Genomic DNA, 27,753 nt, shown 5'->3' with positions numbered 1-27,753 from the left:
AGGGAGAGGGAGAGGGAGAGGGAGAGGGAGAGGGAGAGGGAAGAAGGGAGAGGGAGAGGGAAGAAGGGAAGAGGGAAGAAGGGAAGAAGGGAGAGGGAGAGGGAAGAAGGGAGAAGGAGAGGGAAGAAGGGAGAAGGAGAGGGAAGAAGGGAGAAGGAGAGGGAGAGGGAAGAAGGGAGAGGGAGAGGGAAGAAGGGAGAAGGAGAGGGAGAGGGAAGAAGGGAGAGGGAGAGGAAAGAAGGGAGAAGGAGAGGGAGAGGGAAGGAGAGGAGGAGGGAAGAAGGGAGAAGGAGAGGGAGAGGGAAGAAGGGAGAAGGAGAGGGAGAGGGAAGAAGGGAGAAGGAGAGGGAGAGGGAAGAAGGGAGAAGGAGAGGGAGAGGGAAGAAGGGAGAAGGAGAGGAGAGGGAAGAGGGAGAAGGAGAGGGAGAGGGAAGAAGGGAGAAGGAGAGGGAGAGGGAAGAAGGGAGAAGGAGAGGGAGAGGGGAAGAAGGGAGAAGGAGAGGGAGAGGGAAGAAGGGGAGAAGGAGAGGGAGAGGGAAGAAGGGAGAAGGAGAGGGAGAGGGAAGAAGGGAGAAGGAGAGGGAGAGGGAAAGAAGGGAGAAGGAGAGGGAGAGGGAAGAAGGGAGAAGGAGAGGGAGAGGGAAGAAGGGAGAAGGAGAGGGAGAGGGAAGAAGGGAGAAGGAGAGGGAGAGGGAAGAAGGGAGAAGGAGAGGGAAGAAGGGAGAAGGAGAGGAGAGGAGAGGAGAAGGAGAGGGAAGAAGGGAGAAGGAGAGGGAAGAAGGGAGAAGGAGAGGGAAGAAGGGAGAAGGAGAGGGAAGAAGGGAAGAAGGAGAGGGAAGAAGGGAGAAGGAGAGGGAAGAAGGGAGAAGGAGAGGGAGAGGGAGAGGGAGAGGGAGAGGGAGAGGGAGAGGGAAGAAGGAAGAAGGGAGAGGGAGAGGGAAGGGAGAGGGAGAGGGAAGAAGGGAGAGGGAGAGGGAGAGGGAAGAAGGGAGAGGTAGAGGGAGAGGGAAGAAGGGAAGAAGGGAGAGGGAGAGGGAAGAAAGAAAAGGGAGAGGGAAGAAGGGAGAGGGAGAGGGAGAGGGAGAGGGAGAGGGATAGGGAAGAAGGGAGAGGGAAGAAGGGAGAGGGAGAGAGAAGAAAGGAGAGGGAGAGGGAAGAAGGGAGAGGGAGAGGGAGAGGGAAGAAGGGAGAGGGAGAGAAGGGGAAGGGAGGGAGAGAAGGGGAAGGGAGGGAGAGAAGGGGAAGGGAGGGAGAGAAGGGGAAGGGAGGGAGAGAAGGGGAAGGGAGGGAGAGAAGGGGAAGGGAGGGAGAGAAGGGGAAGGGAGGGAGAGAAGGGGAAGGGAGGGAGAGAAGGGGAAGGGAGGGAGAGAGGAGGGAGAGAAGGGGATGGGAGGGAGAGAGGAGGGAGAAAAGGGGATGGGAGGGAGAGAGGAGGGAGAAAAGGGGAAGGGAGGGAGAGAGGAGGGAGAAAAGGGGAAGGGAGGGAGAGAGGAGGGAGAAAAGGGGAAGGGAGGGAGAGAGGAGGGAGAAAAGGGGAAGGGAGGGAGAGAGGAGGGAGAAAAGGGGAAGGGAGGGAGAGAGGAGGGAGAAAAGGGGAAGGGAGGGAGAGAGGAGGGAGAAAAGGGGAAGGGAGGGAGAGAGTAGGGAGAAAAGGGGAAGGGAGGGAGAGAGGAGGGAGAAAAGGGGAAGGGAGGGAGAGAGGAGGAAGAGCAGGAAGGGGAGGGAGAGGGGTAGAAGGAGAGGGTACAGGCAGAGGAAAATGCAAGAGAAGGAGAAGTGATTAAAAAAATAAATATAGATTACCATTATATTGTAACATTTAATATCAAGGTAGAAAGAGTTAAGGATGTAAAGATTATCAAACATAGGAACAAAGGATTGGGATATGATACTACATCAATCACTCACATATAATTTAACATCTTTCTTAAAGCACCTCACACATGACCCTGTTCTCTATAAATATTTCATTTTATCTTCCAAATTAAATACCATTTAATATGGTAAACATCTAAAGAACTGCAAAAGCCAGCAAGTGGTTCAATTAATTCTACTAGCCAATGACAACTAGAGTACGAGTGAAAGTTTCAATACCACAATCAAATATAAGAAAAGGAAGTTCAGAGTAACAGCTCATTAAAATTTTGCATTCAGTCTAAACAAAAATGCTTAAAGATGAATACAAAAAGTAAAACAAAATTTCAAACATGGGAAAAGAAAGCATATTAAAAAGGAAAGACAGACAAGAATTGAAGATACAACTAGGAAGGGATCTTGCAAGAACAGACTTTAAAGACTATGGGAAAAGACCAGCAAAGATTATAACAAATACTTTGTTTATTTTCCCTTATATATCAAAATCCCTTAGTGATCAGTCATAAAAGGCTTCAATATAAAACTTCCTACTGATAATATAAAACCTGAGGGGAAGATGTAATTAAAGACTGCCTATCAAAATAGCACATTCACCCAAATGGGAGAGATGTATTCATGGACACTCCATGCAACTGTATGCTAAGCACCTGTATTCCAGCTGTGCATTTGACCTATAAAGCAGATCATTACAACGAAATGATGAAGACCCACATTCATCTATGCACCAACCAAGAAGGATTATATCTACAAGTTTTATCCCAGGGTCCACAGGGATAAAGGATTCATTAAAAAAATCTCTCTCTTTATATTCCTGGATTAGATGGAGAGAGCCTGCATTAAATGGTAAAATAATTTAATTAATAACAGCCTGCATGAATGGTAAAACTGTCATTAATCACATTGGTGCCTGCATCAACAAGATAAAATCATTATCAAGTATTAAGACAGGAGGTGATCTGATAGCATGACCTGTTCAAAAGGGGGGTCAACATCCAGAAGTTGGGGTTAGTGTCCTGGAAGTTTTGCAGGTTGGAAATCTGCAATAAACTTTGCATAACTAAGAAAGGAGTACATGTGGGTGAGCCTTTGCAGAATTACCAAAACAGCAGACAGTGTGTTAAGCAACAACAGATTATATAAATTATCACTGAAGCATTGCAGTGTCTGCCTCCTGCTACATCATATTCTAAAAGACCCGACCATCTACCACAAAGTAAAAAATAAAAATATTATCTGTTGATCTCAACAACTGGCAGCAAAAATATATTACTACCAAATGAAGACAGCAAAATATAAAACATCCTTCTCGGAGCTTGTAAAACTTTAAATCGTAAGAGCAATAATAAAAAGTATAATGAAATAAATCAAATAAAATTTTACCCTGCTTCTCCTTAGTGTATGGAAGATTCATGGTTAAAACTAAATAGGATAAAATAAGGTTAACAATGAAAGAGTAAATTTGAATCATAAATAAAACAAAACAAAAAGTATGCTCTGTATATATAAAAAGAATGTGTAGCATCTGTTGCTCTCATTAACAAAGAGCATCTAGAAACATCAGGCAAGTTATGTACATGCTGATATTGAGACTGAAGGGCTTATACTGAGGGAGACATAGTGCACATAATACCCATACTATTTTAACTCTACTTTGAGGAATCAAGTAATATCTTTGTTCTATAAATGGAAGAACTACAGGTCACCAAAGAATGACAACTGAATTCTTTCATGTTGTCCACCACATGATTCAATGTATTTTCAAGTGGATACAACCCTAGTCTCAAACCTATTTCATGCCACTCAAGAAGAAAAAGGTACATACCTGGACAATGTCTCCAACTAACTTAAGTTCCTACCTTCCCTGGTAACCCATCATATAGCCATCCATGAGCATGATAACATGCTAAACTAAGGGATGGCAAGTGTTATATAGGACACAAGAGACAGAAAGACCTGAAGGATACTTTAATAGGTACTGTGTGTAAAACCTGGTGCTGCCCAGCCTGACCCTGGCCCAGTGGTGTGGCCACGGGGGAACAGGAGACAGGGCGCCACAAGCCAATGGGTGGCTCCAGTTCACCTGGACGGGAGTTAACTAGGAGAGAAGTGCCAACCTGTCTTCAGGATTAGGTGAGATGCCCAGATCGTTGGAGCGAAGACGGCGACTTAATTCTTCAATCTGCAGCTGCACTGTAATAGAGCGGGTTAGCGGGCAAAAATGCCCAAAATTCAATCAATACAGTATACTTTAATATAACAAATGAGGAAGGATTTTCATGGTTAACTTTTCCTTCAAAAGTATGAGTAACAAGTCAACTGATACTGTCACCCATCGATGTCATTCATTGTTATTAAAACTAACATTACTAATTGCATCTCATGATTTGAAAGCTGAGGCTCGTTGCTTATACCTTTCAAAATATAAATACTTTCTTTAATCTTGAATTAACCTGGAAATGAACACGATGGTAATACTTCAGGGAAAGAACTATTTATTAGTTAAGTTTGTTAGGCTGTAAACAAATATATTCATTATAACATTGAAAGTTAACTTACCCATAGCTACAATATTCATCAGGGTTAATCATCTCATCCACTCACTGCAATCAGAGATCCATCTGACTATAACATGCACTCAAGACTTTCGCACAATTGCAAACAAACTTAGATCACTCAGCAACAGAAACACATAAGGGTTTGGCTCATTTTGCATAAATGTAGAAGGCGAGAATGGTGTGATACCATCACCTCGGCATCTGCTTGAGTACAGTAGTTGGCAGCTGAGAGATCCTTTTCTCAGAAATATGGCTGCTCTAGATGAGGGCCTCTAGAATCTCCATCACAACTTCAGCTGATGAGACGCTGAACAGGAAGTTCCTGATGATTTCCAAGTTGCAGAGACCTGTGCAACCACATCTGGCAAAAAATTGTTACCGCCAAAACCTTCTGTAAAATCCCCTTTACTTTTCACTCTGGGGAACAAAGCGCAGTGACTTACGTAAATATGCTTCCTCCTGATCCTTCGACATATTGCTGGGGAGCACAGTTGGCATGCCTGGAATGAATGTTTTGTCCTTCTCATCTCCCTGCCAGCGTGATTTCCTTCTTCTCTTTCTCTCCTCTCGCTCACCTAGAATGAAACAATGAAAAAATTAAAGAATGTCCATAACACTGCATTGTTAACTGATAGCTACTACTTCCATTCAAAGCTGCACGCATTTCAGGTTGTTAGAAAAGTAAATAATAAAGATGATTTCTTTGGGATTACTTCAAACATAAGCACTTTCACCCACCCTATCCCTCATACCAATTGTGCAAACAAAAGCATATGTAGAAATGCTACACTGGAAACAAACATTATAATTTCTCATCCTTTATCTTTTGTATAGTTTATTATTCACACTGGCTTTTTTTTCTTCTTTTTTTTTATGTAATACGGAACTAGAACCTGAACACTACAGAAACTAAGCACCTATGCCAAGGTGACTTTTGCAGCACCTAATGTTAGGTCTACTTATTTTACACTTATTTATTTGTGACAATTATGTCACAATTGAAAACTGCATTAAATTCAAAAGTTCAAAGATTTGTGGATTCCTTATGGCTATGATTTATCTTGTACAATATAACCAAAGTTGAAATTTTAACCTGACAAGACCTGCCACAATTCTGCCAGACACACGTCAGGAGAAGTTTCACGTGATAGCCAATCCAGGACTGCTATATTACTACAACTATGTAATTCTTTACTCTATATATATTTACTTTTAATATACATGACTTTGTGGGGTTTATGCCCATGTATTACTTTAAGTTTTAACAAAAGAGGGGTAGATTCCCATAGATTTTTTCAAGTTGGAGCTTCGGGCATTATAGTGTACTTTTGCAGATGCCAGACACATCAACAGTTTCAGTGAACAATTTCAAGTAAACACAGTGTTTAATTTATTAATTGTATATACACATATATGGCTCCACAAGTGCTTAGTCACCAATGAATCGATTACTAGTCTGCCTTACTTCACCTGTCTACATTTTCCTTGATTTTTGGAAATATTTTACTTCATCTTGTATTGTTCTTATTACTATTACTAACAACATTCAAATAATCTCTATGTCAGCAGCAGCACTGATATCCATATCATTAGAAAAAAAAAAATCTGGAAATCCAAGGAGGGTGAAAATAAGGAGAGCACATAGACTAATAATTGACTCCTTGGTGGTTCACTTGTGGAGCCATCTATGTGGTAGATAAATTTCACATAAAAATAACTACAGATAACTCATTTTCCCAATGGCTCTGAATTAAATTAATAAGTTTTGGCTACATTTGGCATCGTACAAATCAACAATTATTATACATGAACAGTATACTCATAATTCTCATGGTATAAGATAATTTACACAGAGAATAGGTTGGTTGGTCTTCAAAAGAATGCCCAAATTCGCAATCTCATCAACTTTACAGACAGTTTACCTGCCTAATGTTTATCTGATCCACTACAAACCCTATAAATAGCACTACTGAGGGGTTCCCCTTTGTTCGTAACCATGTTATTCATCATTTCACTCTTTAATCACTAACATTTTATGGATGCATCATTATTCACATTTCATACTTTTAGCCTTGGTTTACAAAGTTTACAGATATATCCACAAACACTTATTATACTAATCAGATTTTTTTTTTTTTTAATTACAATATGACATTAACCCCTTGATGACAGGTGAAAAAAACTAAAAAAAAAAAAAACAGCTTTGGAGATCAATGGCAACGCGCCAAGTTTGAGTGTGGGAGTTCGGTACATCAAGCCAAATCACTGGCTCATAGCACTTTGGTGTGCCGCCGCAGCGTACTGCCGCACGGCACAGATCGAGCAGTTTGTTTTAACTTTAAAATATGTATACATGTACAATACCCGCTGCAAACATGAACAATACATGTCTAATTCTAAGCCATCAAAACAGACTGATACTGTTGGAAGAGTACTCTCTGGTATTGTTGGTTGATGCGGTTTATTAACCTCCCTCGTTCATTAACTAATTGCAAACTAGCCCAAAGCTAAGTGTGTTGATGCTAGGTAAGAAGATGGCAATAGTAATAAAGAATAAAAGTAATGATAGCTGCTAGTGGGTGGGTATATTGACCCCCCAAGCTAGTTTTTTTTTTTTTTTTTTTTTTACAAAATATTTTAAAAATTGAGAAAATTTCTAGCAATTCTGAGAACATTCACTAAGTTCTTGACAGCGTTTCAAAGGAAAATACCCCCCAAAAAAATTTCCTACAAATAATATTCCATGAGTAATTTAGTGACCTCTTCTACCTTGCAATAGATAATGAGTAACTTCATCCCAGTATATAAACACAGATTCAGGACTAGAAGATTTTAAAAGCAAAAGCCAGAAAGCATTACCTTTCTTATTTGAACATCATATCGAACATTAAATGCATGATGATTCTCGGCCATTCCCCTCTTGATTCCTTCACAATAATTCTGGCTTAAAATGAAGATGAGGTGCCTGATTTTGAAGGTTACGATCCTCTCCCAGCTACCTGTGGAACATGCATAAGTTGACATCTGTTCCCATAAATTATGCCACATGCCAACTGCAATATTTTCCTAGCCAGTATATACTTTTACCCTTAAAAAACGACTCGGAAACATTTGGTCGCCATGTAACACTTACATGCTTATTATAGGCATACTACGTGAGCACAGTTTTCTAACCCCTACGATCTGATATTATTCTTTGACTGCGCAGAATATTTCATGTATCAGTAAATATTCAGAGTACCTTCACATGATTGCTCACAGCAATATTGGTATCAATGGATTCCCCTTACTCTATACTATACATACATACATATAAATATATGTATAGAAATTGTGCCATGAAATCCTCCCCAATACACACAATATAGGCCCCAATAGCAGGGGATAGTATGAATGGGACCAAGGAAATTGCAGGGTAAAATACAAATATACAGAGAATTTGTCAATAAACTGTCAAATGCAGAAAGCTGTACGGTTGCTGCCCCTGCACTAACTTTCAAAAAACTCTACAGGAATCTAACCCATCATCAAGTACAATCTATCCTGGTAATCATACAATATGTCCTAACCAATACAATAACCTAACATTAAACCTGTGGGATTTATACACTACAATCTATATATTCCTAGACTCCATAGTAGTGTATGTGTCTAGCCAGGGGGCTCGACCCGCTGAAACCCAGTTGGTTTAATGCAATATGATCTATATATTCAGTAGCCAGGGGGCTCTGCCCCACTAGACCCCATGGTACTGTGTGTGCTTGGACCCCAATTGGCTTAATACAATATGATCTATATATTCACGCATTTTTTAAAAAGTTTTACATATTCCCTAGCCAGAGCGCTCTGCCCATGGACCCCCCAGGGTCCACAGGTAAGCAACCCAAAATGTATGGGGGGATATGATTTCACTCAATCAAATGCTATATTTAGTCCAGCATATAATTTACTCTCTGAAAACCATATACCTTAATATGGCAAAACACAGAACTTCTCTTCACTTCTACAGTCTCAAATGCTTGGTTTCTAATAACTTTTTCTGGCATTTGGGGCACTTGATGGGTATAAATATCAAGCTAATTTTTCATAGCCACTACTCTTTAAAAAACGACTCGGAACCAATGCAATGCCTAAAACAAAACATTTCTCATGCCGTTTATCAAGAAATGGAGATAATTGTTACCAAGAACAACGTAGCCTCCAGATACGAAGTCCCTAAATCAGGGTATCATGAGAACCAAAAATCCAGATCTAAGCTTTCCTACATTCTATTTATTCCCTTAAAAGGGGGGGAACCCTCCCTGAAACCCAACTTCATTAGTTTGGTCTTTTGCTATATAAAGGTTTGTGGTTTAATCCTGGTGATAGGTAATATATAGATTGTATTTTCCTAAAGTCACGGGGGTCCTGCCTAGGCATATACATTACCACGGGGGTCCTGGCTAGGCGTATGTAATATCACGGGGGTCCTCATCATACAAGAACAAATCTAATGATATAAATATTGTCAGGGAAGACCCGATTGTCATTTTTGGAAAATTAACGAAATGCGTTATGCAGTCACCCTTGCAATGTAAACACAAAAAGATGGCTCAATTGTCTCTCTTCTGTCATGTAGCTTCTTTACTTCTGATTTGTACACCTTTCCCATAGATGAAGTATTTTAGTTTAGGTTAATGTTACCAAGAATGACACAGAGAAATAGAGTCAAACAATACAGATACAGCTTTCATCAATGGTATTACTGAGTTCTTAATCCTTTGTTCATGGGTGGCATTTACTACGATGCCATGGTGGCATAGCACCAATACCACGGGTGGTATCCCTACAGATGCAGCCCATAGATATAAAAGTTTGGCAGACCTCACAGCCACCAAAAAAGCCAATGCACATTAGGTTAATGTCATATTAACTATAAGTTAGCACAAAGTGCTGATAATAGGGAGTAAATGTATGGTAGGAAAGGTTAGGTTTGGATTTTGAGTTTGCACGATACCATTTTGGGACTTCCATTTCTGGAGGGTGCATCACTCTCAGTAACAAATACATCAGCTTATGTCAAGGTAACCATTCCATACACTTTTCTTTTATACTAACTTCCTGATTGTCATTCACTACAAATTTTTTAAACCTTCTCATTATTAATTTGCAAAGTGTCTGATTTCATGTCATTCTCTTTATTACCAGTAAAGTTTACCTTAAACCATATGACTGTCAAACTAAATTATACAGCTTGGAAAACTGTGTGTGACAACCAGGATAACTGAAAAAAAAAAAAAAAATGTATGGAGTGGTAACCTTGACAAAATCTATGACAATTTTCATCTATGGCAAAAGGTATGCAAATAAAAAATAAAGGAGATACAGGACAGGAGAGAGATGATCAACCCTTAATTTTCTGAGTCCCCATCCCTGTTTATCTTGCGAGGACCAAAACAAATGTGACACCTAACTCATCAAGTAATCCATGTATTGCTATGCGCTTGTGAGAATGATCATTTTGTAATTATCAGTGTCTTATATCCTGAATTCATGTACGTAAAGCATTCTTGTAGTTTTATTACACTTTTGGATTTTTGTAATTATTTGCGCTATTCTGTACAATAACCTTGTGCGCATGCGCGTTTTGACACCAAGAGATTTGAAAGGGCATGCGACACCATTTGTTGAGAAATGCCAGTGAGAAATGTTTCATTTTAAATGTTGCATCGGTTCCATGTTATTTCTAAAGCCATATAGTGGATATACTGAACAAAAAGACAAAAGCATCTAACACAGCCTGATATTTGAGCCCAAAAATATTATTAGAAACCAAGAAATTCTGACCAGTGACGGTAGCAAAGAATAGATCAATGTTTTGCTATATATAAAGGTATGTGGTTTTACGCTGGGCGTCCAGGGAGTGTGGCCACCTGGCTAGATGATTTTAAGCGTTTTTTTTTGTTTGCTTGTTTATTTAACACGTTTCTGTTCTCTATTCTTATTTCAACCTGTTTTACCTAAGCGTTTTTTTTTTTTTTGTTTGCTTGTTTATTTTACACGTTTCTGTTCTCTTTTCTTATTTCAGCCTGTTTTACCACATAATTTCCCTGATCTACTCCATGCCCTCCTCAAATGACATCAAGATTGTTGGCTGGAGAATGCAATGGAAATGATCATCAGATTCCTTCTCATCACATGATATAAATATGGTCCGGGAAGACCCAACTGTCATAGTCAGAAAATTAATCTATTGTTTTACCCCATGAATTAACTGATACACTCCTATCAGGTCTATCATAGAAGATTGTTGGCAAAAGAACTGATTATTGACTGTCCAGGAATTTCCCTATAGGAGTGCCTGGATGGTACTGCATGGCGAAGTACAAAAAAAATGCCTTTACTTAACCTTCCATTCGTCCCGATAATGCAATGCTCATGACTCTACTCAGTCTCTATACAACCAGAGTTTTGACCAGTTCCCACGCTGCCTCGAGACCTGGCCCGGCTGGCTGGCCCAAGCGGCAGCCTGGCGACCGGCCGTGCCACGTCTAGGCCTACATCTTCGGCGTCACTTACTATCGTAACTGGACTCGCTCTCTCGTTTGGCTGCATTCTGGTTAATAGCAGCCGTTGCTGCGGCAGCTGCAGCGGCGGCGGCGGCGGCGGCTGCTGCAGTAGAAGAGCCAACCGAAGCCGCATTGGGTAGAGTGCTCATGTAGGAGGGCTTAAGGAGCGAGGAACCTCCAGTAACTGCTGGCTTCTTCCCAGCCCCGATGGCAGGATTCATCCTCCCGAGGGGTGTGCTATTGGCACCGCTCATCTTCAGCTATTGCTCTAGGCCGTGCACTGTCTGTTCCACCATGAGACACAACACAACTCAGATCCAGAGCCCGACCCGTTCTCTGCCACCTTTCAGCGAACACAAAATGGCTGCCGAGCGGGCGAGCGCGGGGGATTTTCCCTAGATCTCCCCCGCAGCACGCGCTCGCTGCGTTCCTCCTCGCAGCTTTTTTCGCAGACCGAGCCTTCGCCACGACTCTTGCGATTGAATTTCTTTATTCTTTTTAAGATAAATTTCAGATGATTCTGACTTCCAGGGTTGAATATACATCTGATCTAAGAAAATTTAAATCATTCGCCAACTTTTTAAATGAGAGTTTTCCCCTAGCCCGACCCCGATTTGCGTTTTGATGCCGAAGAGTCGATACGAAGGATTGATCTGACATCAGCATTAATTCATGTTGTGGATTCCGTGTCATTTATTCTCGACCGAAATCCGGTATTTTTGAACGATATCGATTTCGTCGAAATTTTCATAATTAATTTAAGGATATGTAGATATGTATATAAGGTATAGTTCTGTTGTATTATACTATATCGAACGTATATGAGTGTATATGCACGCGCGCACACATACACACATACACACACACGCACGCACGCACGCACACACATACAAACACACACACCCACACACGCACGCACGCACCCACGCACACACACACGTGCGCGCACCCAGATACACACACACATGCATACACACACGCTCGCACACACTCATATAAATGGGGGGGGGGGGGGGCTCTGTAAATATACATATGTATACATGTATGTATACACATATATATGCAACATATATATGTGACCGTAGACGGTAGCGGAGAAAAGTTCAGTGTTTCGCTATATAAAGGTGTGCGGTTTTTACCCTGGAGGTCCATGGGGTAGAGCTCTCTGGCTAGGGAATATATAGATCGTATTTTCTTATATCTATACATATATATATGCATACATATATACACACACATGCATACACACACATGCATACACACACATGCATACACACACGCGCGAGCGCACAGACACACAGATACACACACACACACAAATATATATATATATATATATATATATATATATATATATATATATATATGTATGTATGTATGTACACACACACGCACACACACAGATATATATATATATATAAATATATATATATATGTATGTATAGTGTATGTATGTATACATATATATATATTGTATGTATAAACACATACACACACACTTATATATGTGTGTATATATATGTGTGTGTGTGTGTGTACGTATATATATATATATATATATATACATATGCATATATATCCATATATCCATATGTATACACACAGACGCATACACGATATATATATATATATATATATATATATATATATATGTATATATATAAATATATATATATATATGTATATATATAAATATATATATATGTATATATATAAATAAATATATATGTATATATACAAATATATATATATATCCCAATGCCGCCGGAGAAAATGAATAAATAATGGGGGAAATGCTGTGCTCATTTTCTATATTTTTGTGAAATGTCTTTGCACATAGATGGCTCTGCTATGCTTAGCCACAAATTGAGTCAATTAGTAGACCGTGACTTTATGTGATTTGAATTGGCGTGAAAAATGTATTTTTTACTATTGCTATGAATATCGATGGTGATATATTTATTATAAACATTATAATTACTATAATATTATGAACATTAGTAACAGTAAAATAAGATAACGTAAAATGTTTTCGTAAATCAAAGAAAAGGGTAAACGGGCGAGACAGGCAGTACTCGTAATTGGCTCATTGGTGACTTAGTACAAGTGTAGCCATCTATGTGTAAAAACAATCAAACAAGTAACTCACAGTGGGCATAACACGTACGTACACGTCATGCCCGTCGGCAGTGGGTTAAATATATATATATATATATATATATATATATATATATATATATCTATATATATATATATCCTTATGTGTATATATATCCATATGTATACACACAGACACATACACGGTGTGTATGTGTATGTATGTATTTATAATTATTTATATATATATATATATATATATATATATATATCATCGGGAAAAGCGCCGACGGAGGCGTATGACCGCATCCCCCCTTCGCTTCCAGCCACAGGGGTCTCTCATGGCGAGTTTCCAGGCAGGCTCTCGGCCCAGCTGTAACTCCTCGCGATCGGACTGGCCGAACTGCCCAAGCCATGACCTAGAGGGCCTCCTCAATCCGGATTGTCTCGCAAAGAGACAACCTAATGGGCAGGCCATACACAGGGGAATGAGCTAGGTGTCCATATAACCTGAGTTGGCGGTCCCGGATTATGCTAGTAACAGGTCCCATGCTAGTTTCACGGTGTAGCCGTCAGTTGAACACAAGGTCCTGCCAACTGTATCCCATGATCCGGCATAGGGACGAGACTCCAAGGCACTAGATAGCGTCCATGTTTCGCTTCCATACGCAAAACTGGCAGTATCAAGGTCTTGAAGACACGTAGTTTGGTCCTTCTGCATAGGTACCAACGTCTTCAAATGCTCTTGTTGATCAAGTTCATGGCTCCTGATGCCAGACCAATTCATCAACTGGCTTCTTGATCTGACAGTCCAGAGACATGGACTACGCTACCAATGTAAAGCTCTCTGGGACTTCAACGTCCTCATCGCAAGCATGAATCGACTGAAGGGGTTCCCCTAACAGGCCCTTAAAATCCTTGATCTCGGTCTTGGTTCAGGAGACCTCTAACCCCAAGGGCTTCGCCTCATTGCTAAATGCATCAAGAGCCGCCACCAGTGATTCCAGAGACTCAGATAAGGTAGCAACATCGTCGGTAAAGTCGAGGTCTGTGACCTTGATATTGCTCAGTGTTGCTCCACAATGACATTGGATAGTAAGTAGCTCTGCTCATTATCCAGTCCATGCAAGGGCTGAAAACTATTGGTGCAAGGACATATATATATATATATATATATATATATATATATGTGTGTGTGTGTGTGTGTGTGTGTGTGTGTGTGTGAGTGTAGTAGTAGTAGCAGTAGTAGTAGTAGAAGTAGTACTAGTAGAAAGGAAAGAAGAGGGAAAAAGGGAAAGTAAAAAGATATGCACGGCTGCGCGCAGCATTTCTGAATGGGGAGGGGTAAAAAAAAACACCAATCTTCATTTTCTATAGAATAAGTATATGAAGTAACCATCTTCGGATCCGGACTCCTTATTCCCTTTGGCCTATAAGCGTATCCCCACAACAGATACAACATACAGATGTATGTAATCGATTTCGGCAATATGTACGCAATGCTGAAATCGGTAACTACATGGCCAAAGTAAAGAGCAAAATGCCGTAATTATTTATCTTTCGCTCTCTCTCTCTCTCTCTCTCTCTCTCTCTCTCTCTCTCTCTCTCTCTCTCTCTCTCTCTCTCTCTCTCTCTCTCTCTCTCTCTCTCTCTCTCTCTCTCTCTCTCTCTCTCTCTCACTCTCTCTCTTTCTCTCTCTCACTCTCTCTCTTTCTCTCTCTCACTCTCTCTCTTTCTCTCTCTCACTCTCTCTCTTTCTCTCTCTCACTCTCTCTCTTTCTCTCTCTCACTCTCTCTCTTTCTCTCTCTCACTCTCTCTCTTCTCTCTCTCACTCTCTCTCTCTCTCTCTCTCTCTCACTCTCTCTCTCTCTCTCTCTCTCTCTCTCTCTCTCTCTCTCGGTATTACCATTATTACTGACATTAAAGGCACATTACCTGACTGCTCTTTCATACATATTTTCTAAATCCGCCATGGTATATTGTAGATAAGTTGACAGGTTGGTCACGCTCGCGAGACAGAGACTAATTTTATTTGATTTGATCAAATTTATTTACAGAACAGCGTACATGCTCTGCAGAAGCCAGGATAAGATGTTAGAGCACCTGTCCAAACTGGATGTGTTTATATTTATAAAGAGGGCTGTCAATAAAACATTAGCTCTGCATGCCTGAAGGACTGTGCCACATGATTCACGTATCATCTACTCGATGATACGTGAATATATATATATATATATATATATATATATATATGTGTGTGTGTGTGTGTGTGTGTGTGTGTGTGTGTGTGCATATATATACATTACATATATATATATATATATACATATACATATATATATATATGTATATATATATATATATCAGTAATCATATCAAAGAGAAGATAAGTGTCTACAACAAAATTAATATAAGCAATATGTTCTGGTCTCTGGACAGTACTATTTCATCAACAGGATGCAGTTTTCGTGCAACAAAGTAATGCGGAAGATTATGCGGCTGTCTGGGCGCCTTGTACATTTTGTAGTGGTAATATGAAACTGACCTTGCCTCTTAAACTGCATCCTGTACGTATTGCATTGCGTATTTATATCCTATGCATAGCCTGATTAGCGTAACCTGCTCTCTCCAGGACAGTATATTATAAGCTTCATAGAATTTGTCTATATCTAATGATCCTACAATACTTTCAAAATGCCAGATGGTACTATGTCCGGGGCAGTCTATTATTGACTTTATAGGTTTTGTCCATATTTGATGTCCCTGTAATACTTCCAAAATGCCAGATAGTGCCATGTCCATTTTTCTTGATTTTTTAGGACAAACAGACAGAAAGACAGTCATTGACTGACAGACAGACATAGACAGAAAAGGACAGGTACAAGAACCGAGAGACAGAAAGATAGCAAAAGAGAAATATACACATAAATGTGTGTGTGTGTATATATATACATATATATACATATATATATATGTTTATATATACATATATATGTACACACACACACACACACACACACACACACACACACACACACACACATATATATATATAGATAGATAAATAGATATATATAGAGAGAGGAGGGGGGGGGGTAGATAGAGAGGCAGATTGGCAGAGACACACACACACACACACACACATGTAAGTATATCTGTGTGTGTGCGTATGTGAGTGTGTGTGCACGTGCGCTCGCGAGCGTGTGTGTGTGTGTGTGTGTGTGTGTGTGTGTGTGTGTGTGTGTGTGTGTGTGTGTGTGTGTGTGTGTGTGTGTGTGTGTATGTGTTTTTAGCACGTATACAGCACATTGCATCTTTCGTACATGTATATCCTACACCAACGACTGTAACAGCAAGGTCCTTAGTAAGGCAAAACTTACAAGTCTTTATTTTTGGGGAAATATTGGAAATCATTTCATTATTTAAAATTAGTGGATAGAGTCGAGTGATATTGCAAGTGACATTGCAACTTATTTTCCAAAGAATGAAAATATTTTTCCGAAACGTTTGCTTGTTGTCACATATTTCCGGATATGGTAATCAAGGTCTTATGGCTACTAATATTTATCTTATTCGATCCAAAATCGGCTTTTATTTGATTCATCATACCTAAATAAGTATCCACATAGGGTAAATACCTAACAAAGGAGCTAGAGAGGGATTTAAGATATATATAAGTATTACCCAATATACACTATGCAACCCTCAATTAGTATAGGTTTGATTCCGGAGGTGTTCTCTGGACCAAAATTTTGTTGAAAAACGATAAATAAATTGTAGCATCCAAAACTTTATCTATGCATTATTCTTTTGAATACGATTGGTAAGTTATTTCAAAATATATTAAGAAATTTACTTTTATGAAAGTGAACGTGGTAAATAGAAGCCGGTATGTCGTGTCTCCTCAGTGGCAATTTCTTCACTAAATTGTTTTTATTTGCTAAAAAGAAATATATTGTTGTCGTACAATGTTGATTAAATGTTGATTGTTCATATACTTAGCACTACAAATCACACTAATCAGTCTGGGCAGAGTGAAATACCCGTGAAGTTCGCGTGTAGATGGCCTCCACATTTTTTTTTTTTTTTTCCGGGTGATAGTACACTTCTCTATATCCAACTCGGTGATTATGCTTGGCAAAGACTGCAAGGAGAATCGTGTTGGATAAACCGACAAATGTAATTAAAACTGAGGGAATCCAGAAGTTAATAAATTTTCAAAATCTGAATTCATTTTGGTAATGCACATTAGGGTGGAAATAATTAAAGTTTAGCCACTTGTACACACACACTGCAAAGGCTGGGAATAATGACAAATTTGAAGAATATAGGTTGTGACAAATGTTGGAGGGAGAGCTTGTCCAGGGGGGGTTGGGTAGGTGATAGGTGGCAGAGACCCTGAGAGAGAAATACGGCGATTGGATGGGGGTCTAGGGTGAAGCCCTAAACAGGAAGGGTTTTGGTTCATACGGCAATGTTTGTTTGGATGACTGAAAGGATTAATGATAATTATAAGGTTGGTTGTCATTGAAGCTAAAAAATTACCCAACAATCTACATTGTTGTGACTGGACGTGCCTTTCGAGCACTTCCCAAGGGAAAGGTTGATGGGGGACGGTTGACAAACATTGCTTTTACCTAGACTTGCACAGCAATATAGAGCACTGAGTGGACTTAGGCTATGAGTGGTGCTTTCCATGATCTTATTCCTGTATTTGTGACATTGTCTTTGCATTTTCTGTCTTGTACCAATAACTGCAACTTTTTGGCCTCTACAAGAATATCATCTTGAATTTGCCCAGGCTTAGTGTCTCCATACCAGAAAGATTAGCTAAGTTAGGTCAGCCTCACCAGATTGACCTACCTTGATATAATAGTGTGCTGCTCATTGTTACTTCTATAATACTGTATTTTTTTATGTGAATTACACATAGATGGTTTTACAAACATTCAGCCAAGGAGTCAAATCATAACCCAATATGTCCTTATTTCCTTGAATTTTTATATTTTTCATTATGCTATTATTATTGATATGGTTATGTTTATTATTGATAATGTAATTAACCGCATGCCATAAAAAAATATTTTTCATTATGCTATTATTATTGATATGGTTATGTTTATTATTGATAATGTAATTAACCACATGCCATAAGAAAAGGCATAAAAAAATAGGGAAAATGCTGTGCTCATTTTTATTTTTTTTGTAAAATGTCTCTGCACATAGATGGCTCTGGTAGTGCTTAGCTGCAAAGGAGTTGATTAGTAGACCATGTGAACTTACCTATTGTCACCTTCCTTTTAATTGGCAGGAAAAACATATTGTTTACTAATGGTATGAATATTGGTGATGTTATTTTTATTCTAAACATTATAATTACTGTAATGTATAAACAGTAGTAACAGCAAAATATGATAAGGTAAAATATTTTCAAAGATCAAAGGAAAATGTAAACAGGTGAGACAGGTAGTACTCGTAATTGGCTCATTGGTGACTTAGTACAAGTGTAACCATCTATGTGTTAAAAGAATTAAACAAGTAAATGCACAGTGGGCATGGGACGTACATGCCCACTGTACAGGCCACGCCCACTTGTTTTGCTGTTACTAATGTTAATAACATTAGAGAAATTATTATGTATGCAATAAAAATAACACCATAAATATTCATAGTATTAATAAAAAATATGTTTTTCCCACCATTTAAAGGAAAGGTGAAATTAGGTAAGCTCACACAGTCTGCTAATTGACTCCTTTGTGGCTAAGCACTAGCAGAGCCATCTATGTGCAGAGATATTTCACCAAAAAATAAAAAATGAGCACAGCATTTTCCCTAGCAGCATGTGGTCTCTCTCTTTCTCTACTCACTCTCTTTCTTCCTCTCTCTCTTTCTTCCTCTCTCTCTTTGACTCTCTCTTTCTCTCTTTCTGACTCTCTCTATCTCTCTTTCTGACTCTCTCTCTCTCTGACTCTCTCTGGCACTCTCTCTCTCTGACTCTCTCTCTCTCTCTGACTCTCTCTCTCTCTCTGACACTCTCTCTCTCTCTGACACTCTCTCTCTCTCTGACTCTCTGACTCTCTCTCTGACTCTCTGACTCTCTGACTCTCTCTCTGACTCTCTGACTCTCTGACTCTCTGACTCTCTGACTCTCTGACTCTCTGATTCTCTGATTCTCTCTCTCTCTCTCTCTCTCTCTCTCTCTCTCTCTCTCTCTCTCTCTCTCTCTCTCTCTCTCTCTCTCTCTCTCTCTCTCTCTCTCTCTCTCTCTCTCTCTCTCTCAAACTCAATATACAATAGTTTTCTGTAGTGATTGGTCATGGTAGACCATTTCCTATTGTACCCCTTAATCCCCACCCCAACCCCAACTAGGGTGTGTTGAAACCTAAAGTAATGAGACTATACTTGTATTGACTTTGATAAACATCACTACCAATAAGGGTTAAGGTTTTGAATAACAACAATCAATATGTCCATTTCATTCAGCTCAGGCAGTGCATATCAAATTACCTTGAGCAATCAAATCCACCGAAAGTGAGAGGCATAGCAGAATCCACTAGTTATTTTTTTTTTTATATGAATTGTATAGTCCTTGTAAACCTTATCAATGCATCACTTTTTTAAAAGAACATAGTTATTATGAAGTTTGTTAATAAGTAGTAAGAAGTATAGTGTATCATTGGTTCCCGAAGTATGCAATACTGCCCCTCCTTAAGGACAATGGAAATAAAAGGGGGATTACATTAAGAGCAGTTAATAGAAAACTTTTTGTTTTTTTGCAAAACTGCTGAATAAGTTGGTTCACTAAATTATGTTTGCATTTAATCTATTTGTTTTCAATTTGAAACATACCAGAATGAAAAAGGTATGTTTACATGTGTGCATGGGGAGGGGATGCTAGGATTCTAGCTAAAAGCCAAAGGGGTGCCAGCCTGGAAAAGTTTGGGAATCACTAATGTATATCAACATGCACAGAATCTTAGAGAGAATGAAAAAAAAATCTTTATTTATGTAATAAGTAGCATGAAAATGAAAAGAATGAGTGCTCTCAAATGTTATGTTTTTGATTAGAAGTCACATCTTGCTGGGGCTGAAGGAACACCACCTCAATTGCCTACAGACATGGGATTCCAAAATTTAAAAGAATGTCCAGTCCTAAGCCCAGATGAATGGGGAGAGTTGGCTGTAGGAATGGCAGCCGGCTTTAAAATCAAGCCAAGACCGTGATGCAGATCATTCCAATTTGGTGACCCCTGATGGGAGAAGCCGAAAGTTGATAAGTTATTTATTTTACTGAGACATGGAATGCATTTAAGAAGCTAGTATTGGTTGGTTGTATATAGCATGCCTAAATAGCATTGGGTTACTTCAGTTGATTATCATCACCAACATTATCAATCCTTACCTGTCTGTCAAGTTAAACTTTGATTAGAAAAAGAAAGGTCTATTTACTGCCAGATATGAGCGTAGAGTTTCATTTGAGTAGATCTACAATTACTACTAGTAATAAAAAAAAAAGTAAAAATCAAGAGAAAAATAAAGATTGACATGTAATTAGACAAAAATGAAATTGGCTTGATGAATATGAATGATCAAGAAAGAAAGAAAGAAAGAAAAAAAAATCAAGGCAGTCTTCTCCTGATGTTGGAATAATAATGGAGAACTGGATTTATCTTCAGAGTCATAAGCAAACCCATTTCTATGTTTCCCTGACAAAGCACTTGGCCTGTGGGACTTCATCATATTACATACTTTTTTTTTTTTTTATTGTTTTTGGATTGACAGCTAGTCAAGTATGTATGTCCTACAAGTTTGCATGATCTCCAAGACAAAAAGGAATATAGGGATACAGCACAGTATTATGTATTTTAGCTTATGTAATATAAATCTCCATGTACCAAATAATGAATACAGTTTCCTTTTCAGAGGTACTCAATACAAATTGCAGTCATGTCGCTTTCAAAGAGAGAGTATGAGGACTACAAAGCAGCTGTAGAGAAAATGGTCTACAAATACGTGACTCGTGATAGGTCAAGTATTGTTTCAGCCATTACTCATGCTGTCGACTCCGGATGCGACAAGAGAAAAGTGGAAGATAAGCTTATGGGTTATGTTGATAAGAGTTTAGCATACAAGTTAGCAGAAAAGGTGAGGGAATAACTATATATTTTTTTTTCCAAGAAGATACTAATGTAGTCAATGGTGTTTTCTACCTATTACATGTAAATTTTTCTTAGGTGTTCCTGTAGTTGTTAAGAATCACAAATATGTTTTTGGAAGGAAAATGATTTACATCTGGATTTAAAGTAGTTTCACAGGCAGTTATTTCTCACACAAATAATTTTTCTGAAACTCAGGATGTAATCAGTCTAGAAGTCAATATCTGTTTTGTTGGATATTCTGCAGGTGCATCAGTATCATATACATGTTGAATGTATTATTATCAGATACAGACAATGATTTGCTTCACATATTATTTAATCTTTATAATTGCATTCCTAGCATGGGTGAACTATATTCAATTCTGAATTTTCTACCATTTTTCAGGCATTTATTGTATTAGAAGATATTGGGGCCAAGGTCAAAAGTTCATCCTCTCGCAAGCGCACACACAAAGATGAAAATGATCGAGAGAAGGAGAGCAAGAGAGCCAGGGTCAAGGAGGAGAAAGAGCCACCACCTGAGAACAAGCAGCCCCCACCCCCACCCACCACAGCTCCCAATAACACAGTCAGCCCTGGCCAGATCCAAGCTCAGCAGGTAGGGTAGCATAAACCTTACTTTTTGTGTATGTACTGTTCATGTCACTTTTATTGTTATTGAGTTTCTGGCTTTTATATTAGTCATGACAAATATCATACAATTAGATGGATATTCATTTATTTTTATATGAATTCCAGATTAAGGATATTATGGCCAAGGCACAGGCAGTTATTGAGGAAAGAAAAAAAGCAATGGCAAACCTGCATCCAGTGGAGCCAAAACCTGCAACCAATGGAGCAGGTATGCAACACCTCAGTAACATACAATTCATCTTCAGTGATGATTAACCAAAGCTGGAATTAAGAATTACTGTTTCTTCTGAAAAATCTGCAGCATTATGTTTAGATAAACTAGGTGTATTCCTGTCACTGTTATTCTCAATATATTTAATGTTTTTCTAGGTAATTGAGATGCCTCGTTGTTTAGGTAGTCTTCTTTTTCTTCTTCTTTCATTGAGATAGATAGATGAAAATGTGACTAATCAAACAAGAAGTTCTTTTATTAAATTAGAATCATCGATAAAAATCTTGGATATGTACTACTACTTTTTTCAGTAGAATATGTAACCTATTCCTATTTGTTAAAAGTCTTGATAACCCTACTATTGTCATATTGATTTTTTTTTTTTGAATGGACATTAATTTTTTTATGGGAATTGCAGCTGTACCCTTGATCAACCAAGCTTCCCCAGCAGTCTTAGCAGCTGTTGGGAGCTCTGATGTTAGTTCTCGCATTGCTGAACTACAAGCACGCATTCAAGCACAACTTGGTAATGTGTCTGCAATAGGAGTTGGAAGTGCCTTGGCAGCTGGTGTAGGTGGAGCTGGTGGAGCCCCTCCACCAGCTAAACCTCAGGGTGAACAAAGCAAGCCAACACCTCTTATTCTCGATGCTGAGGGAAGAACTGTAGACATGAGTGGAAAGGAGGTTCATCTGACACAGCGGATTCCCACTTTAAAGGTAAATTATTTTCACTTCAAGTATCTTTGCAGTAAAGAGATGATATTGAAAAAGATTGTTCAACAATTTCTGACTAAATATTGTGAGGAATAGATTTCCATAATGTGTGTGCATTGGTATGTTCATATGTGTGAATTGAAATTTCCAGCATTTCAGTGAACTTTCCATTGCAGGCCAACATACGTGCAAAGAAACGAGAGGAGTTCAAGCAACAGTTACAGGAGAAACCTATTGAAGATACTGTTGAAAGTACATTCTTTGATAATCGTGTCAGTATTAGATCTTCCATGAAAGCTAAAAGAATGTTCAAGTTCCATGACCAGGGACGATTCATCCAGCTAGCTCAGAGGGAGAGAGCTAAGGTATGTGTGTGCGGCTGCCATATTGTAATATTTATATTTAAATTTAAGGCTAATAAAAATCATGTAACTGTAGACATTTTTGTAGATGTTTATTAATGTTGCTTCTTTTTAATAAATTGATATATCCCTAATATTAACATTTTTAGACATGTTCCATTATGATGTATCTGTCTTATGTGCATTTAAAAATAGTATGCCTAATGAGTATCAATATTGTATTTTACAGGCTAGGCTAGAGAAACTCCAAAATGAAATATCTCAAGTAGCAAAGAAGACAGGCATTTCTTCAGCAGCTAAATTAGCACAGTTGGAGCAACGAGACATCAAAAGCACAACTGATGGATGTCCAGAAGTTGAGTGGTGGGACGCAATTATTCTGAAAGGAAATAGGTAGGAAAATTTTGTCAGTATACTATTTATTTGTGGACTACTGATTCTTTTTTATGTTTGTATACTAAGTTGTTACTCTGTACAGCTTGTAGACATAAAACATAGCTTCTTTATATGTGTTTGCTTGTCTTTTAATGGCAAGATAGGAGCCTTCTTGAAGACTGTCAGGTTTTGCTAGATATGCCTGAGTCACTTATTGTTGAACTACCTATTGAGGTAGTATCAACCTCTTGCTAAAGAGAGAGAGAGAGAGAAAAAAACAATGTATTGAATATCTCCTCTTGTAAGCCAAACATTATTAAGAGGTCACTTTCATTACTGTATGATAACCTAACAACCTGGTTAACTTTTGGGGGACTGCAAGCCTATGAACATCAAATTTTATCAATGATCTACAAGAGTGCAGATTAGTGAAATTCTGTAAATTACGTTGTAGAAACAAATGTTTGGATATTTTATACTGCATTTGCTTTTCCATGGATGGTTAATAAAAGTCAGCATGTTTTATCTGTAGCTAGTTTGAATGGATGATAGATATGCTGATATATTTTTGTAGTTATGGTAGATTGCAAACCAATGAAATTAACTATTTGTCATCTAATAAACAAGATAACCCTATAAATGTCCTCCCTTTTTTATTTTATTCAAAAGGGGGTACCCCAGGTCACAATTTTTATAATTTTCACAAGCGTACAAAACGTACACTTTATGGAAACCCCCCTCCCCTCCTCAAACCTAAACACCCACCCACCCACCCAAAACCCCACCCACCCACCCACCCAAAACCCCACCTACCCACCCACCCAAAACCCCACCTACCCACCCACCCAAAACCCCACCTACCCACCCACCCAAAACCCCACCAACCACCCACCCAAAACCCCACCCACCAACCCACCCACCCAAAACCCCATACACCCACCCACCCAAAACCCCATACACCCACCCACCCAAAACCCCACCCACCCATCCAAAACCCCACCCACCCATCCAAAACCCCACCCACCCATCCAAAACCCCACCCACCCATCCAATACCCCACCCACCCATCCAAAACCCCACCCACCCATCCAAAACCCCATCCACCCATCCAAAACCCCACCCACCCACCCAAAACCCCACCCACCCTCCCACCTTCCCACCTTCCCACCTTCCCACCTTCCCACCTTCCCACCCACCCACCTTCCCACCCACCCACCTTCCCACCTTCCCACCCACCCACCTACCTACCCACCCACCTACCTACCCACCCACCTACCTACCCACCTACCTACCCACCTACCTACCCACCTACCTACCCACCTACCTACCCACCTACCTACCCACCTACCTACCCACCTACCTACCCACCTACCTACCCACCTACCCACCTACCTACCTACCTACCTACCTACCTACCTACCTACCTACCTACCTACCTACCCACCCACCCACCTACCCACCTACCCACCCACCCACCCACCTATTAACCTCTATATTTGTATATCCATTACATAGTGCTTAAATTTGGATAAAGTTGTTATTCTCCTACTGAACAAAGATATTTCTCTTTACAAGCTATAAGCCACACAATAAACAAGTACTTGGTATGTGGTAGTTTTACAGTCTACTGCATTTCTCATTTTTTGGTATTGCCTGTTTGTTTGTTTGCATGAAAGTGTTCTTATATTGTTTATAAAATTATTGTCGTTCAATTTTCCCTGAAGGTACCCAGAGGAGAATGAACCTATTGCTACCAATGAAGATTATATTACGAGGCTAATAGAACATCCCTTAGAAATGAAGTGCCCATCTGATCCATCTAAACCAGTGACTCTTCAGGTGTTCCTGACAAAGCAGGAACGTAAAAAGTTACGTCGCATGAACAGACGAGAGGCATGGAAAGAAAAGCAGGAGAAGATTCGTTTAGGGCTAGAGCCTCCACCGGAGCCAAAGGTTTGTTATCAAGTTCAAAATTTTAACTCATTGCCAATGGGTCTTTTCTGAGATGTACCAAGCCATATGTTAGGGGAAGTTTAGAAGCACAGAAACCCTTTTTTTTCCTACCCTCTACAGTTTTAGCTACATCTTCCATGAATTCCAGTATATGAGTCTAAAAGATGACTTCAAGTCTACTTTTGAAAGGTTGTAACTCTTCAGTGACTGCAGATGTGGCTAAACAAGCATGTAGCTGTTTAGTTTAACTTAGAGTAAGCTCAACTACATGCAGCATGGTGGTACAAGCCATTTGGTAAAAAGTCCATCAATGTTGTAGTATGGATGTATTTGCCACCCATTGGCAATGGGTTAATTATTTTTAATTACTTTGTATTGTATTTTCTATATAATATTTTATGTAAATTTTTCTATGATTTATTCATTTTGATATATCTGCTTGCCTGGCAAGAGTGTGAAGCAAGTGGTGGGATCCCCTGCTGAAAGATTTACCTGAGGTATTTCCTGTTGAAAACTTATTCTTTTTTGTAGGTGCGAATGGCAAACTTGATGCGTGTGTTAGGGACAGAGGCTGTCCTGGATCCAACAAAGATGGAGAAGCATGTGAGGGAGCAAATGGCCAAAAGACTGAAGGCTCACCAGGATGCCAACGCAGCAAGAAAGCTCACACCGGACCAGAGGCGGGATAAGAAAATCAGGAAACTCAAGGAAGATACTACCACAGGAGTCCATGTATCAGTGTACAAGTTAGTATATTTGGTTGTGGCTGGTGTATTTGGAGTTTTCATAGGGAATGTTGACATTTTGTGCTTTTAGTCCACGAAATCTTTCCTATACATCAGTTAGTGGAAGTTTGAAGGTGTTAGCAGTTGGAAAGGGTTTATGGAATTTCCACATTATTTACTTTTCTGACATCCCTAACTCAATATTTATCCATTGCTTTTGTAAATATTGACATCTACCTACCAGCTTTGATGATATTTATTCCATTTGTTTTTTAACCTTTATTTTCACTTCAATGAGCAACAAACTGAATTCTGGTGAAAATGGTGGCTACCAGGATAGGAAGTTTATAGTCATGTAGCCAGAAATATAACTGATGTTTTACACTGCTGAAAATTGGCAGGTATAAAAAAAATTAAAAGTTGTCACACAAGGAAAAGTCATATTAGAAATTTCATTGCAAGGACAACTTATTTTTCTAAGAAAAGGGGGGAGGGGAATTGGTTAGCAGTGAAGGAAATGAAAATTAAAAGGCAAACACCTTATGTAATTTGTGTGCAAACTTGTGTTTTCTCTTCTTTGTTTTTTTAGATGTTTTAATTCTGGTTGTTCATGATGTAATTTTTGATAGAGGCAAAGCAAAGTATTATTTATAGCTAGTGTTTGTAGGAATTTCTCACTGTTTTTTAGGCTTTCATTTACTAATTAAATCAGAGAATGGTAATTAAGCTACAGTTTTGGGGATATTTATAAAAATTACAATCAGCATTATCTCAACATATCTTCTTTTTCAGAGTAACAGACTTTTCAAATGGTTCCCACAAGTTTAAGGTTGAAACCAATGCAAAACAGCTGTTTCTGACTGGTACAGTTGTTTTGTTTAAGGATATTAATGTAGTTGTTGTGGAAGGAGGACCCAAACAACAAAAAAAATACAGGAAGTGGGTAATCACTACAGCTTGTTGAGTAAATTAAGATCATTTTTGTATATACAATTTCATGTTTCTGAAGACTTGTATAAAATAAGTTGACTATGACATGTTTAAAATATAAATAAAATATCTTTAAATTGTATTCTACTTTACATTTCTTGGTTATTGATTTGTTTTCACTTTTAGGCTGATGATGGAGCGAATTAAATGGGCGGAAGAATCACGTTCGAAAGATGCTGAATTAGAATCAAAATGCCAGTTGATTTGGGAAGGGTCTGTACCTGAAAGAAGCTTCGGGGAGGCAAGTATCCCTTTCTGTGAAGTCAGAATAACTGAAGGTATGATTTTTTATTGCAATATATTTGTTAATTTGATTATCATTCTATTCATTAATAGTTAATCTATATTTGCAGATGCAGTTCAAGGCATGCCCCACAGAATCTTTTGCAAGAGATCATTTTAAGAAGCATGGAGTGGAACAATATTGGGACTTAGCTTATGGCAAGAAAATCCTGGAAGAAGCAGATGAAGGTGTCTGAGGTCTGAGGCAGTGTTAGTGTGTACGTTTAAGCAAGGGTTATCAATATTTTAATAATGATCGTCATTTCGTTATCA

General features: G+C 38.9%; 2 protein-coding genes across 3 annotated transcripts in view; one reads left to right on the top strand and one right to left on the bottom strand.

Moving 5' to 3' along the window:
- LOC125026691 (splicing factor 1-like) overlaps nucleotides 1-11,377 on the bottom strand; it is a 28,099-nt gene extending 16,722 nt beyond the window's left edge. Inside the window, exons 1-3 of the mRNA XM_047615302.1 lie at nucleotides 10,989-11,377; nucleotides 4,874-5,005; nucleotides 3,990-4,065 (exon numbers count right to left, since the gene is read on the bottom strand). Coding sequence (XP_047471258.1) covers nucleotides 3,990-4,065; nucleotides 4,874-5,005; nucleotides 10,989-11,232 — 452 coding nt within the window. The 5' untranslated portion in view covers nucleotides 11,233-11,377. The remainder of the gene's footprint in view (nucleotides 1-3,989; nucleotides 4,066-4,873; nucleotides 5,006-10,988) is intronic.
- A 5,406-nt stretch (nucleotides 11,378-16,783) lies between these two features.
- The window catches only part of LOC125026545 (U4/U6 small nuclear ribonucleoprotein Prp3-like), an 11,445-nt gene continuing 475 nt past the window's right edge, over nucleotides 16,784-27,753 (top strand). Inside the window, exons 1-12 of one of the 2 annotated variants that reach the window (XM_047615049.1) lie at nucleotides 16,784-16,899; nucleotides 21,000-21,221; nucleotides 21,621-21,833; nucleotides 21,974-22,076; nucleotides 22,498-22,796; nucleotides 22,970-23,158; nucleotides 23,385-23,548; nucleotides 25,255-25,483; nucleotides 26,015-26,229; nucleotides 27,001-27,147; nucleotides 27,325-27,439; nucleotides 27,552-27,753. The exon at nucleotides 27,552-27,753 is cut by the window's right edge and continues 475 nt beyond it. In XM_047615049.1, coding sequence (XP_047471005.1) covers nucleotides 21,024-21,221; nucleotides 21,621-21,833; nucleotides 21,974-22,076; nucleotides 22,498-22,796; nucleotides 22,970-23,158; nucleotides 23,385-23,548; nucleotides 25,255-25,483; nucleotides 26,015-26,229; nucleotides 27,001-27,147; nucleotides 27,325-27,439; nucleotides 27,552-27,677 — 1,998 coding nt within the window. In that variant the 5' untranslated portion in view covers nucleotides 16,784-16,899; nucleotides 21,000-21,023 and the 3' untranslated portion in view covers nucleotides 27,678-27,753. Of the gene's footprint in view, nucleotides 16,900-16,949; nucleotides 16,966-20,999; nucleotides 21,222-21,620; nucleotides 21,834-21,973; nucleotides 22,077-22,497; nucleotides 22,797-22,969; nucleotides 23,159-23,384; nucleotides 23,549-25,254; nucleotides 25,484-26,014; nucleotides 26,230-27,000; nucleotides 27,148-27,324; nucleotides 27,440-27,551 lie in introns of those variants that run through there. The other variant, XM_047615050.1, reaches the window with a different exon arrangement.

The sequence above is a fragment of the Penaeus chinensis genome, chromosome 6 (genome assembly GCF_019202785.1).
Source record: "Penaeus chinensis breed Huanghai No. 1 chromosome 6, ASM1920278v2, whole genome shotgun sequence".
NCBI lineage: Eukaryota > Metazoa > Arthropoda > Malacostraca > Decapoda > Penaeidae > Penaeus > Penaeus chinensis.
The sequence above is the reverse complement of the archived record's forward strand: the minus strand, read 5'-3'. Positions and strand labels throughout refer to the sequence as shown.